Genomic DNA, 14,502 nt, shown 5'->3' with positions numbered 1-14,502 from the left:
ATGTCTTGTTACCCAGTTCCTGAGTTTTCTTCTGCTTCTTGAGATCTGCTGTTGTATGTCTCCATTGTGTTTTTCACCTCTTCTGCTGTGCCTTTCATTTCCATAGATTCTGCCAGTTGTTTTTTCAAACTTTCAATTTCTACCTCATATTCTCCCAGTGTCTTCTTTATAGCCTTCATCTCTTTTGCCATATCTTCCCTGAACTCATTGATTTGGTTTATGTTTTGATTTAGCATATTTTTGAAAATCTTTAGTGATTGTTTCATTAAAGTGAAACAATATTTCAACTGTATCTTGATTGAGGTAAGTTTGTTTGTTTGACTGAGCCATATCTTCATTTTTCCTAGTGTAGATTGTAGTTTTCTGTTATCTAGGTATCTGGTTTCCTTGATTACCCCAGTCAGATTTTCCCAGACCAGAACAGGTTCAGATCTCAGAATGTGGTTATATTCAGTTTCAAGTCTCCCGGCAGGTGTGTCTTAGAGATTAACGGACTTTCCTGTGAGGCCTCTAGCCCCTGTGTTTTTCCTAACCTTCCCAGCAGGTGGCGCCTATCAGCCTGTTTATCCCAACTGGTGGAAGGAGGTGTAGCCCCTTTAGTTTCTGTTTTGGCTGTTTTCCCCCAGGCTCTGGGGTCTTGTTCTGAAGGGAAGACCAGTAGAAGAGCTGGGCCCCACCTCCTTCCTCTTAGGGAAGATACACCCCCAAGGAAGTAGTCATCTGCATTTGAATAGCTCCTTTGTCTCTCTGACTCTATTATCTCCACCCCTGACTGCGTCAGAGTGCTGCGAACTGAAAATGGCTGAGACTCTCTCCACTGAGTCCCTCAGGTTGAGAGAGAGAAAAAGGGACAGAAAACCCCCTTTCAGAGCCAGTCCATGGTCCCCCAGTTTCACTTGTCAGCCAGAGGTAACAACTGGTCTTCTGGGCTCCCACCCCTGGGACAGAGGAGTCTTCTGGTTCTTTAAGGTCAGTCGTCACTAAAAGCCTCTGTCTGCTTGTTAGGGTTTTGTAGCTTATATTCAGCAGTCCACATTTGTTAATTAAAACCCCTGTTCGAACTGGGCTGAGCTATATTCGCTTGCTCAGAGAGTGCTGCTTTCTACTACAGCAAGGTTTTGCAGCTCAGCCTGCTGTGGGATGACAGGGCCCCCGATGTGGTTCCACAGTTTTTACTTGCTGATTTTATGCTGCGATCTCAGGCATTCCTCCCAATACAGGTTGGTGTACGATGTATAGATAGTCATTGTTGTCCCCCAGCAGTTATTCCAAATTACGTACTTATTGTTCCTGGTTGTTTATTAGTTGCTCCAGGAGACTAACTAAATTCCACTCCTCTCTATGCTACCATCTTACCCCCTCTGTCGCTTTAATGTTTTTTTAAAAATTATTATTAGAGAAGTTGTAGGTTTACAGAAAAATTATGCAGATAGGACAGAGTTCCCTTAATCCCCCAATGGACATCATTTTCCCTGTTACTAACATTTTGCATTACTGTGGTACCTTTCATACAATTGATGAAACAATATGATGAAACAATATTATTGTTATTAGACTATTAACTGTAGTTCACAGTTTACATTAGTGTTCACTCTGTATTTTTACAGTTCTATGGAGTTTTTAAAATTTTTATTCTGGGAACATTCATACAACCTAAAATTTCCCATTTTATCCACTTTCAAATTATACAGTTCAGTGGTGTTTATTACATTTTCAGTGTTGTGCTACCATCACCACCATACATTACCAAAACTTTTCCATCACCGCAAACAGAAACTCCATACCTATTAAGCTTTAATACTTCATGCCACACTCCATCTTGTAAACTGTATTTTAGTTAGTGACCTTAAGAATTTGTATATTCTAATTATTTCACATAAGCAAGATCATACAATATTTGTCCTTTTGTTTTAGACTTTTATCACTCAGTATGATGTCTTCAGGGTTCATTCATGTTGTAGCATGCATCAGAACTTCATTCCTTTTTATGGCCTAATATTCCGTTCTGTGTATAGATCATATTTTATTTCTTTGTTCATCTCTTGATTGACACTTGGGTTGCTTCTACCTATTGGCAAGTGCAAATAATGCTGCTATGAACATCAGTGTACAAATATCTGTTCAAGTCTCTGCTTTCAATTCTTTTGGATATATATCTAGTAGTGGGATTGCCGGATCATACGGTACTTCTATTCTTAACTTTTTGAGTAACTGATAAGCTGTTTTCCACAGCACCTATATGATTTTACACACCCACCAACAATTTACAAGGGTTCTTATTTTTCCACATCCTCTCCAACACTTGTTATTTTATGTTTTTTAATAGTAGGCATTCTACTGGGTGTGAGATGGTATCTCATTTGCATTTCACTAATGGCTAATGATGTTGAATATCTTTTCATGTGCTTATTGGCCATTTGTGTATCATCTATTCAAGTCTTTTGTCCAATTCTTAATTGGGTTGTTTGACTTTTTGTTGCTGAGTTTTAGGATTTCTTCAACTATTCTGGAAATTAAACACTTATTGGATATGTGGTTCCAAATATTTTCTCCCATTCTGTGGGTTGTCTTTTTACTTTCTTGTTAAAGTCCTTTGATGCACAAAGGCTTTTAATTTTGATGAAGACCCACTTGTCTATTTTTTTCTTTTGTTGCCTGTGCTTTTGTTGTAAAGTCCAAGAAACCATTGCCTAACACAAGGTCCTAGAAGATGTTTCCCTATATTTTCTTCTAGGCGTTTTATAGTTTTGGTTCTTATATTTAAATCTTTGATCCATTTTAAGTTAATTTTTGTTTATGAAGTGAGGTAGGGTTTGTCATCATTCTTTTGCATATGGATATCCAGTTTTCCCATGCACCATTTGTTGAGAATACTATCCTTTCTTCCTTGAGTAGACTTGTCACCCTTGACAAAAGTCAGTTGATCATAGATTTATGAGAGTTTATTTCTGAACCCTCAATTTGATTCCATTGGTCTATTTTTCTGTCCTTATGCCAGTACCGTGCTGTTTTGATTGCTATAGCTTTCTAACAAGTTTTAAAACCAGCTTTGTTCTTCCTTTTCAAGATGACTTTGGCATTTTGGGCCCTTTACCCTTCCATATTAATTTGATGACTGGCTTTTCCAATTCTGAAAACAAGATTGTTGGAATTTTGATTGGGGCTGAATTTGTAAATTGATTTGGGTAGAACTGATGTCTTAAAATATTTAGTCTTTCAGTCCATGGACTCAGAATGTCCTTCCATTTAGTTGGGTCTTTTATTACTTTTATCAGCATTTTGTAATTTTCCATGTACAAGTCTTGTACATCCTTGGTTAAGTTTATTCCTAAATATTTGGTTCTTTTTGTTGCTACTGTAAACAGAATTGTTTTCTTGATTTCCTCTTCAGATTATTACTAGCATATAGAAACACTACTGAGTTTCGCATATTGATCTTGTACCCTATCACTTTGCTGAATTTTTTTTTTTAGCTCTAATAGCTTTGTTGTGGATTTTTCCAGATTTTTGGTATATAGGATCATGTCATCTGCAAATAGGGAAAATTTTACTTCTTCCTTTCCAATTTGAATGCTTTTTATTTTTTTTTCTTGCCTAATTGCACTGGCTAAAACTTCCAGTACACTCTTGAATAACAGGAGTAATAGTGGACATCCTTGTCTTGTTCCTAATCTTAGAGGGAAAGCTTTCAGAATTTCACCATTGAGTATGATGTTACCTGTAGGTTTTTCATATATGCCCTTTATCATGTTGAGGAAGTTTCCTTCTTTTCCTACTTTTCTAAGTGTTTTTCCCCAGAAGGTGTACTGGATTTTATCGGATGCCTTCTCTGTATCGATTGAGATGATCATGTGTTTTTCCCCCCTTCATTTGGTTAATTTGGTTTATTACATTAATTTTTTTCTTATGTTGAATTACCCTACATAACAGGGATAAATCCCACTTGATCCTGGTGTATAATTATTTTAATGTGCTTTTGGATTTGGTTTGCCAGAATTTTGTTGAGGATTTTTGCATCTATATTTCTGAGGAATATTGGTCTGCAATTTTCTTTTCTTGAGATACTTTTATCTGGCTTTGGTATGAGGGTGATGCTGGCTGGCCTCATGGAATGAGTTAGGAATGAGTTGTCAAAGAGTTTGAGTAGGATTGGTATTAATGCTTTTTTGAATGTTTGGTGAAATTTACTGGTGAAGCTATCCAGTCCTGGACTTTTCTTTTTTGGGAGATTTTTGATTACTGATATAGTCTCTTTACCTGTTATTTGTTTATTGAGATCTTCTAATTCTTCTTGAGTCAGCATAGGTAGTTTATTTGCTTCTTGGAATTTATACATTTCATCTGGATTGTCTAATTTGTTGGCATACAGCTATTCATAGTAACCTCTTATAAAGCCTTTTATGTCTGTGTAGTTGGTAGTAATGTCCCTGTTTTCGTTTATGATGTATTTATTTGTGTCCTCTCTTTGTCTGGGTAAAGATTTCTCAATTTTATTGATCTTTTTGAAGAACCAACTTTTGATTTTGTTGAATCTTTCTAATATTTTTTAATTCTCTATTTCATTTATCTCTGACATAATCTTTGTTATTTCCTTCCTTCTGCTCACTTTGGGTTTAGTGGTTCCCATGAGGCTTAAATCTAACAAAAATGCAATAGAATAGTACTGTCCGTTATAATTACCTATATGGTTACCTTGCTGGAGATCTTTATTTCTTCCTGCCACTTCAATCTACTGTCTAGTGTCCTTTCTTTTTTTCTTTTTTTTAAATTTTACTTTGAAATAAATTCAAACTTACAGGAACAGTTGCAAAAACGATACAAACCCCATACACAGAACTCCAGCATACCCCGACCCCCCTCCCCCGATACCCCGATCCACCAACTTTAACATCCTGTCATGCCACCATTTCTTTCTTTCCCTCCCTCTCTCCCTCCCTATCTATGATCCATCATCTATTGCTCTGTCTTCTGAACATATGAGAGCAAGCTGCACACATCTTTGAACAAACAATATAATTCACATATACATTTCCCATGAATAAGAACATTCTTTTATGCAATCCCATTAAGTGCAGCTAAGAAGTTCAAGAAATTCAACATTGATACAAAGCTTACATTCTATATTTCCTTTTTTTTTCCTTATGTCCCATCTGTGTCCCTTTGAGCCTCCTCTCCTCCATCCTCAGATCCCATCCAGGATCATCCTTGGCATTTAATTGTCATCTATTTAGACTGTCTTTTTTTTTCAATTGTGGAAACAAATATACAGCCTAAATCTTACCATTCCGCCCCCTCCCTAGCATTCCATTAGTGGGATTAATCACATGTAGAATGTTGCAATGCTATCACCTTCCCACCATCCATTTCTAGAAATTTCCCTTCACCCCAAACAGAAACCCTACGCTCATTTCTTAAATCCTCATTGCCCCTTCCCCCACTTCTTGTAACCCATACTCTTCTTTTCATCTCCATGGTCATATTCTCTGATACTTTCTTTGTGTTCACCGTGGGGCTTAAATTTAACCTCTTAAATCTATAACAATCTTGTTTTTCTTTGATACCAATTTAACTTCAATAGGGCACATAGACTATGTTCCTATACTCCTCCATTCCCCCACCTTTATGTAGTTCTTTTCAAAAGTTACATATTTTACACTGAATCCAAAACCACTGATGTATGATTATGGCTTGGAGTTACAAATCAAAAATACAGTAGTATTGGTATTTATATTTACCATGTGATCTTTACTGGAAATCTTTATTTCTTCATGTAGTTTCAGTCAATTGTTTAGTGTCCCTTTCTTTCAGTATGCTCAGTTCTCTTTAGCATTTCTTATAGGACTGATCTGGTGATGAAGTCCCTCAGCTTTTGATTATCCAGGAACATTTTCATCTCCCCATTTTTACCCTCCAGGTATTTGTGAATTCTCCAAGTCTCTGATGGTTATTGACTTCCATTTGTATTCCACTGTGGTCAGAAATTGTGCTTTGAACAAATTCAATTTCTTTTTTTTTTTTTTTAATTTATCGAGGCTTGCTTTATGTCCCAGCATATGGTCCATTCTGGAGGAAGATCTGTGATCACTAGAGAAGAATGTGTGTCCCGTTAACCTGGGATGTAATGTTCTATATATGTCTGTGAAATTTTTCTATATCTCTCTCTCCTGTTTTTGTTTCTCTGTCGATAGGGCTCCCTTTAGTATCTGAAGTAGGGCAGGTCTTTTATTAGCAAAATCTCTCAGCATTTGTCTGTGAAAAATTTAAGCTCTCCCTCAAATTTGAAGCAGAGTTTTGCTGGATAAAGTATTCTTGGTTGGAAATTTTTCTCTCTCAGAATTTTAAATGTGTCATGCCACTGCCTTCTCGCCTCCATGGTGGCCGCTGAGTAGTCACAACTTAGTCTTATGTTGTTTCCTTTGTATGTGGTGAATTGCTTTTCTCTTTCTGCTTTCAGAACTTACTCCTTCCCTTCAGTATTTGAGAGTCTGATCAGAATATGTCTCGGAGTGGGTTTATTTGGATCTATTCTATTTGGAGTTTGCTGGGAATTTATGCTTTGTGTATTTACATTGTGTAGAAGGTTTGGGAAGTTTTCCCCAACAATTTCTTTGAATACTCTTTCTAGACCTTTGCCCTTCTCTTCCCTTTCTGGGACACCAATGAGTCTTAAATTTGGACATTTTATTTTATCTATCATATCCCTGAGATCCATTTTAATTTTTTCAATTTTTTTTCCCCATTCTTTCTTTTGTTCTTTCATTTTCCATTCTGTGGTCCTCGAGGAGGCTGAGTCGTTGTTCACCTTCCTCTAATCTTGTATTGTGAGGATCCAAGGTCTTTTTAATTTAGCCAACCGTTTCTTTTCTTTCCGTAAGATCTTCTATTTTTTTATTTACCTTTGAAGTTTCTTCTTTATGCTCTTCTAGGGTCTTCTTCATGTCCTTTATATCCTGTGCCGTGCTCTCATTGTCTGTTTTTAGTTCTTTGGTTAATTGCACTAAGTACTGTGTCTTTTCTGATCTTTTGATTTGGGTGTTTGGGTTTGGGTTCTCCATGTCGTCTGGTTTTATCATATGCTTTAAGATTTTCTGTTGTTTTTGGCCTTTTGGCACTTGCTTTACTTGATAGGGTTCATTCTGGATATAAAAAATACCAACCTCTGATTTGTCAGATCTACAGGTTGGTGGTGTACACTTTCTCTAACTAACCAGCAGATGGCATCCTCAAGTCACCTGTTCCCCTGAAGTCAGTCCTCCCCAACTTTGTCTTTATGGTGTGTGTGGATCTGATTCTTGTGGGGTTCAATTTGTGCACTATGTTTGGGTGTGTTGTTGGTGCTGTCCGTCCTGAATGTGGAGTGTGTGTCTGGGTGGTTAGGGAGGCAGGGCCACTTTAATAATCAAACCTCCCAGGTGTTCCCAGAGATTTAAGGCTGTTGCAAGAGCTTAAGCCTTCATTTCAGTCTTGCCACAGATTGTCTCTGCCGCTGACCCACAAGTCCTTGGTAGTGGCGTAGGGTCCCTGAGATTTCCCTCTGCCGACGGAAGGCTGTGCCATGTCACAAGTGCATGCCGGCCCTCTAGGGGAGCCCTTGGCCGCCGGGCTGTGCAGGGGCGTTCCCAGCCTGATGTAAAAATGGTTGAATGGGGCATGTTAATTTCCCCCTTTTCGCACAGCTCCGCCTTCCCAACTCCAGGACAATTAGCTGTGGGTGCACTAAAGGCCACTATCCACGGCCGATATTGTGGCGTGTGCGCGGTGCTGCGGGAAACACCCCCCCGTCACACTTGGTTTCTTGGTGCGGCTCTGGGTTGTGGGTCCAGCCCCAGGCAGGAGTGTCCCCAGCCCGCCGGGGAGATGGCTGCAAGGGGCAGGGTTTCTTTCTCCTTTTGGTTCCCCTCTGCCCCCCTGACCCCGAGACAATCAGCCACGGATGTGGGAAGGGCTATCCTCCACTGAAGTGTTGGCCCAGCCCGCGCCTGTTGTGCTTCACTGAGCGGTTCTTCCTGTCGTATCCGCAGTTGCTCCTGAGTGTTTTCTTTTCAAAAAGAACTAGGCCGTCTCCAAATGCCAAGCCACAGTTTCCCCACACTACAGTGCGACCGCCGGACTTTCAGCCAGCTCACTCACTCATTTCAGAATGCAGACTCCCTGTCTCACCAAATGCACGGTTCCTGTGGATTTAGCAGACCTTGTCTGGCTGGTGCCTTGCTGGAACTGGTGTTCTGGGTCACTTTATGGTTTTTATCTAGTATTTTTCATGGAGGTGTTTTTTTGCCCTGTCTCACCTAGCCACCATCTTAGGTTCTCCTGTCCTTTCCTTTCAATCTATAAAATTCCCTTTAACATTGCTTGTAGGACAGGTCTAGGTGTGACAGATTCCCTCAGCTGTTTTTAAAATCTGGGAATATCTTAATCTCACCCTTATTTTTGAAAGACATTCTCACTGGATATGTAGTTCTTGGTTGGCAATTATTTCCTTTCAACCTTAAAAATTTCATCCCACTGTCTTCTTGCCTCCATGGTTATTGGTGAGAAATCCTGTTTCACCACCATCTTGGTCAACCGAAAGTCTGTTCTTCACAGTGTCTTAATCAGATTTTTCAAAATAAGAACGATAGCTGAAACATGTTGAGTGCTTTTATGTACTAGGCAAATGTAAGAGTTTTATATTCCATTCTCACAAGCACTCTGTGACATGGGTACTGTTATTACACTCATTTGATAGTAGACCAAGCTTGAGTTAACAAAAAGATAAAAAAATTTGCCCCAGGTTCCTCAGCTGGTAAGTGGTGAACTGTGATTTAAACCCAGGGAGTCTAGCTCTGACTCATCCAAACTGCTTCTCAGGATGTTTCCTTGTACTAAAAATCAGTATAATTTTAATCTGAATAAATATCATTAAAAGTACATGCCATGTTTTTTACATTTCATGATTTGTAGAGTCCATAGTATTATCATGGATATTTTTATCATAGTTAAGAATTTTGGTAATCACATTTGCTTGGCATTTTCAGTCTTTTTTATTATTGTAGCAGCAACCAGTTTTCCCATTGATTTCGTTAAAAATGCACATTTGTTTCTAGTTAACTTACAAAGCCATTCAACTTTATTATTAAAAAAAAAAAAGCCAGACTTCACTGTTATTAAATTTTTAAATAAATATTTTGATTTAGCACTACAGTTTCCTATTAAAATATCTAAAATTTGCTAGATTTTGGCCTAATAAAGACTTTGTTTTAAATATTTTGTATTCACATTTATACAAATATTTTACCAGTCCATCTTTATTTTTTTTTCTCCCGAAATGATAGAGAGATGACATGCATCTACTATAAATTGTTTTCCTATGAAACGGTTTCCTGTTTGTCCATCTCATTCCCATCTGAGATTCCTCTAAATTTATATGGCTTCTACTCTATAGGAGATAGGCACAGAGTTTATGTCTGAAAATGTTGTGAGATTTTTATTTTCCTCCCTTTTATATGTTTTTTATTTTTTTCTCCCTGTTGTATAGCTCCCTTTTCTAGCATGCCTTTTGAGTCATTTTTTTAGACTAGAAGAAATGTGAGATTGTATACTTTTTAGATAAACTATTATAGCTACTTTGTGACTGTCTGTTAGCAGGTAGCGTAACTAAAGCTATTTTCTGCTTCCCAGTGAATGTGCATCTTAGCCTGAGAATGCTGTGTCTGTAGTACCCTGATAACCATACAGCTAAGTCGTCATTTAGATAAAGAGAGGAAAGCAGTTACACCCATGGGCAATTAACTTTTTTATTAATAAGCTGTTAGGCAATTAAGGGGAGCTCAGATAGTCTCTGGAGTGTGGTATTGTACTGAGTCCTACGTAAATAATCTTGTTTGTGTACTGGTTTGTTTTTTGTTGTTCTTGTTGTCAGGGTGCCCATTCCGTCACAGTGATCCAGAGCTGCTGAAGCAGAAGTTGCAGTCATACAAGATCTCTTCTGGAGGGATAAACCAGGTAGGACAGATTCTGCCCAGCATCCTCAGTAATGAAGCAACAGACAGTTCCTCTCAACTTCATTTAATGTTCTTGCAGCAATACTGTGTATTTCTTGTCAGACCTCACACCAGGCATCTTATCTTCTAGATGAGTTAAGCTAAAGCCTTGACTTTTCTGGTTAAGCTCCTTGGAAATCCTAGTTTTTCTATGAGGTAGAGTGCATTTCTATTTTTCTTGGTATAATAAGGTAAGCTGGAAAACTTTTTTTCTCTCTATTTGTTTTATTACCTCAATTGAGAACCACATTTTTAAAAATAAATTTTTAGAATAATGTATTGAAGCTTATTAATGAAGCTGAAAATTGATGACAGCATATTTCATTTTGGGAACTTGTCTTCTGTGCTGCACCTAGGTTAGAATGGAAGATGATATAGTGTATACTAGCTGAACATTCTGATAGGCATCAGATGTTGCTAGTTTATCAAAATAACTGTTTTGTGAACAATTAAGTAAATCAATTTAAGTAAAAAAGAAATGCTCAAATTGCAAAACCAAATAGTTGAGGACATCTTTTACCGAAGGTGCTTTTTAAAATATGTATATTTATATATGTGTGTGCATGTGTGTTTACTTACACATTGCAAAAACTACTGTCTTTGTGCCTTTGTGTTGACTTGGATTTTGAGGGAAGGAAATTAGAAAGCCATTTCCTTCTTTTCTGGAGTGCCACGATGTGACAAGCTCATGGAGGCACAACTAGTAAAGTCAGTGCCAGAACCAGAAATTGAAGCCAGACCTCTGACTACAAGATTTTTTTTTCAACCACACTCATGAGATTGCTGTAGGGGAAGGAGGAAAATTGAGAGGAGTTAGAGAGTCAAAAACTTCGTCTCAAAATGGAATCTTGACTAATGCTTCTTTTTGTCAGGGAGTAAAAGGAAGTGGAATCAGTGAACACTGAACAGAGATGGGAAGAGAAGGAGGAAACATTAAGAAAGTGAAGTATCATAAAAGTCTTTGGGAAGAAGAGGGTATGGTTCAGAGTCCCTCGAGGCAGAGAGGTTGTGAGGGTGAGGACTGACAAAAGGTTACTGGATGTATTGAGTGAATAATACACACAAAGTTATCCAACTTTGACTTTGGTGAGAGGTGTCAACATAGGGAAGAAAACCCAAAGCAAGATCATATCTACAAGGGATGAATGGTTTAAAACAAGTGGATAGGATGTGCATCAGTGAGTTTAGGTGACCTTTTCAAAAAATTACACTACTGAAGGTGATGACAGATAGTGGTATTGGTTTAAGCATCTGGGATGATTTGTTTGTATGTTTAGGGATAGAGACCTGAATCTGTTTTTAGGAAGAAGAAAAGATAAGAGCCCATCAAAGAGTGGGCTTGATAACACTATAAGAGAAAGAAAATCCCTCTCCAACCAAATGAAGATAAGTGCTTTTCCCTTTATTCCATGAGTATACTTTACATGCCTTTTCTCCTAACACTTATTGTCATAGATTGTAGTTATTTGTTTACCTATTCATCTTTCCCACTGGTTTGTGAGTTCCCTGAAAGAAGGATTGGATTTTTACTTAACTTTCTTTTTCCTGTTAATTCAGCAACTTGCACTTGGTAGGTACTCAAAAAATGTTGATAAAGTGGATATATTTTGGTATGAGGTGGATCCTAAAACAAGGACTCAAGGGAAAAAGTAACTTATTGAACAACAGAGAAAATATACTTAGACAAATGAATGGTGACAGAGAGAGGCATGACCCACAGCAATAGAGAAATATAGAAAAAAAGATTTGAGATAGAGTGAAGGGCAACTGATGGGATATATCAAGTGGCCTTGCTTTTCCTCACAAGGTAAGAGGTTTGGTCATCAGCTGCGAGTAAAGGGGTTAGGAATGATGTTCTGGACTTAGGAAAGGTTAAGAGCTGCCATGAGCAAATTTGATAGGGAACCCAGAAGAAGAGAATTAGAGACATGTTCAACAGTTGTAAAGAATCACTTTTTTTTTTTTTAACCTTTCTAGGCCTATAAAGTAAGATTAATGTTTATATAGTAATGCCTATGCTTTGCACACTCTTTGCTGCTGACTCCATTGTCTATATTCCTCCATTTATCCTCTACCTGTAGGGATGTCCCTTACTTTTTTGAAGCTGGTTAGTAATTTCCACACTATCTTTTGTACCTGCGTTGTAACCTTTTATCTGAAATGAACACAGATGTATAGTGCGTGTGGACAAGCTGTAAATGATATTTTGCTTTTATTTGATGTTATTGAGTGGATCTCAGCAGAGTAAAGCAGCTGTTGCACTGTATTCTAAAGGGCAGAGAGTTGATGAATGAAAAATCCATGTAAAATATTTTGATAAATGCTTAGTTGAAGGTTGGCACAATTAGATCTTCAGAACTCCAAGTGTACATTAAAAGATTTAATGAAAGTCAAGAAAAAAATCATTAAAGTGCATTTAGGGTAAAATGCAAGATAACTACTTTTGTTTCAGAGAAAAACTACTTGAAAAAGATACCTTTAACTATGGGAAATGCTTGAATTTTTAAATAATCAGAATTTTAGTGATCAGAAGAGAGATCATTTTGACCTAACTAGCATCACCTACTTTTTTTTTTCCACATACTCATAAGTATTACATTTAATCTTCCTTTTGATTTAGCCTTAATAGTATTACAAAATCACTGTAAATTAATAAGCTGGATATCTACCTTAAGACAGTAATTGAACAACAAAATAAAGCCAAAGAAAACAGGGAGTCCTACACTTAACTTCCTTCCTCTCCCCTAAAAGAGAAAAACGAAGAGGTCAGTTCACCAACAAGACATAAAAATTCCAAATGTGTATACCCCAACAACATAGCTTCAAAATACATGAATTAAAAAGAAAGAACTGAAAGGAGAAATCAACAAATCTACAACTATATCTGGACACTTAAGTAATTAATAGAACAAGTAGGCAGAATATTAGTAAGGCTATAGAAGACAAACCATACTGACAATCAATTTGTCTTAATTGACTGTGGAACACTGTATAGAACACTCCACCCAACAGGAGAATATACACTTTTTTCATATGTAAAAAATACCAAAATAGATAGATCATACTCTAGATTTTTAAAAAGCTATTACAAATTTAAATATATTGTAATCATACAAAGAATGCTCTCCGACCTTAACCAGTATAATAAGTCAAGTAATAAAAATAAAAGGCACCTAGAAACTCAGATGTGTTGCTTGGAGTTCTGGCCATATAATTAGACATATCACCATAACCCAAGTAGATACAGTTGGATTAGGGATTAGGATTGTGCTAATGGCTTGGATCCCACAGGGGAAACCAGGAACCAGAATTAACCCCTTAACAAAATTATAACAACTGACAGACGTCAGAAGTGAATTGCCAATGAAGACAATGGTAATTCTTATAGCTTAGTGGTAGTAGGAGTGTCAGGATTCTCTGTTTGGAGGTGGAGTTGGAATAGTGGTGAAAAAACACCTGGTTTGAAGCAGGCTCTAAGATCCTTTCTGCAAAGGAGACAGATTGGGCATCAGAGTTAGCTAGAGACAATCACAGTGGGGAACTGAGTTGGAAAATGAAGCTGGGAAAGAAGCCCAGTTATGTAATGGGTAGTCACAGCTGGAGGCTGTTGTAGATGCATACTGAATACTGGACACACAGCAGTGTCATCAATTCCCTACACCATCTGCTTTTCTGGATACAATTCTAAGAGACTGCCTGATGTAGTTAAAGTTGCATTTTAGTTAAATAGGTGGAACTGAACCTGCTATTTATTCATTCCTTCATTCTTTCCTTAATTCAGCAATTGCTAATACATATCTTTTAGCTAAACTAGGAGACCTTGTGCCAGCTGCCAATGATATAGAGATGAATTGATTCTTCCCCTCAAGCTGCTTATAGTTGAAAGTTTTCAATGCTATCTTCTCCTTTCCATCCACTGCCTTAATGTAGGAAAAGCTTGGCATTTCTCATCTGAACAACCCTTCTTCCACATTGCTATTCACTTTCTGAAACTCAAATCCAATATTATATTTTAAAAAATAGAGATATAGAAGATTTGAGTGGCATTATCAAACAGATTGACCTAATTAACAATTATAGAACACTATGCCCAACAACACGGAGTTTGCATTCTTCACAAGTACAAAAGGAGCATTCAACAACGTAGATCATATATAGGGATGTGGAACAAGTCTCAATTTTCAGATGTCTGACTGTGTTCTCTCATCACTAATTATACTCATAATATCAAAATGAAATGTAAAATAAAATGATATAACAACAGTCCATCCTTGAGTACCTAACAACAATGCCCAGCAATATTCTAGTAAGATAACTAGAAATCTCCAAATATTTGAGAATTTAACAACAAAACTTCTAAATAACCTGTGAGTCAAAGAATAAATCAGTAGGAACAATAAAATAAGTCAAACTAAATGATAATAAAAGTATAGCATATGAAAATTTGTGAGATGCAGCTAACACAATCTTTAGAAGAAAA

At 37.3% G+C, this 14,502-nt stretch overlaps 1 protein-coding gene across 6 annotated transcripts in view; it reads left to right on the top strand.

The window, feature by feature from the left end:
* The window catches only part of PRIM2 (DNA primase subunit 2), an 804,531-nt gene that overhangs the window by 307,838 nt on the left and 482,191 nt on the right, over window positions 1–14,502 (top strand). For all 6 annotated transcript variants that reach the window (XR_005217813.1, XM_037842555.1, XM_037842554.1 and 3 more), the window contains exon 12: window positions 9,902–9,984. Coding sequence is in view for 5 of the 6 variants with exons in the window: in XM_037842555.1 (XP_037698483.1) it covers window positions 9,902–9,984 (83 nt within the window). In the remaining variant the exon portion in view is untranslated. The remainder of the gene's footprint in view (window positions 1–9,901; window positions 9,985–14,502) is intronic.

The sequence above is a fragment of the Choloepus didactylus genome, chromosome 7 (assembly GCF_015220235.1).
Source record: "Choloepus didactylus isolate mChoDid1 chromosome 7, mChoDid1.pri, whole genome shotgun sequence".
NCBI lineage: Eukaryota > Metazoa > Chordata > Mammalia > Pilosa > Megalonychidae > Choloepus > Choloepus didactylus.
Note: the sequence above shows the minus strand (reverse complement) of the source record. Positions and strands in the feature narration are given on the sequence as shown.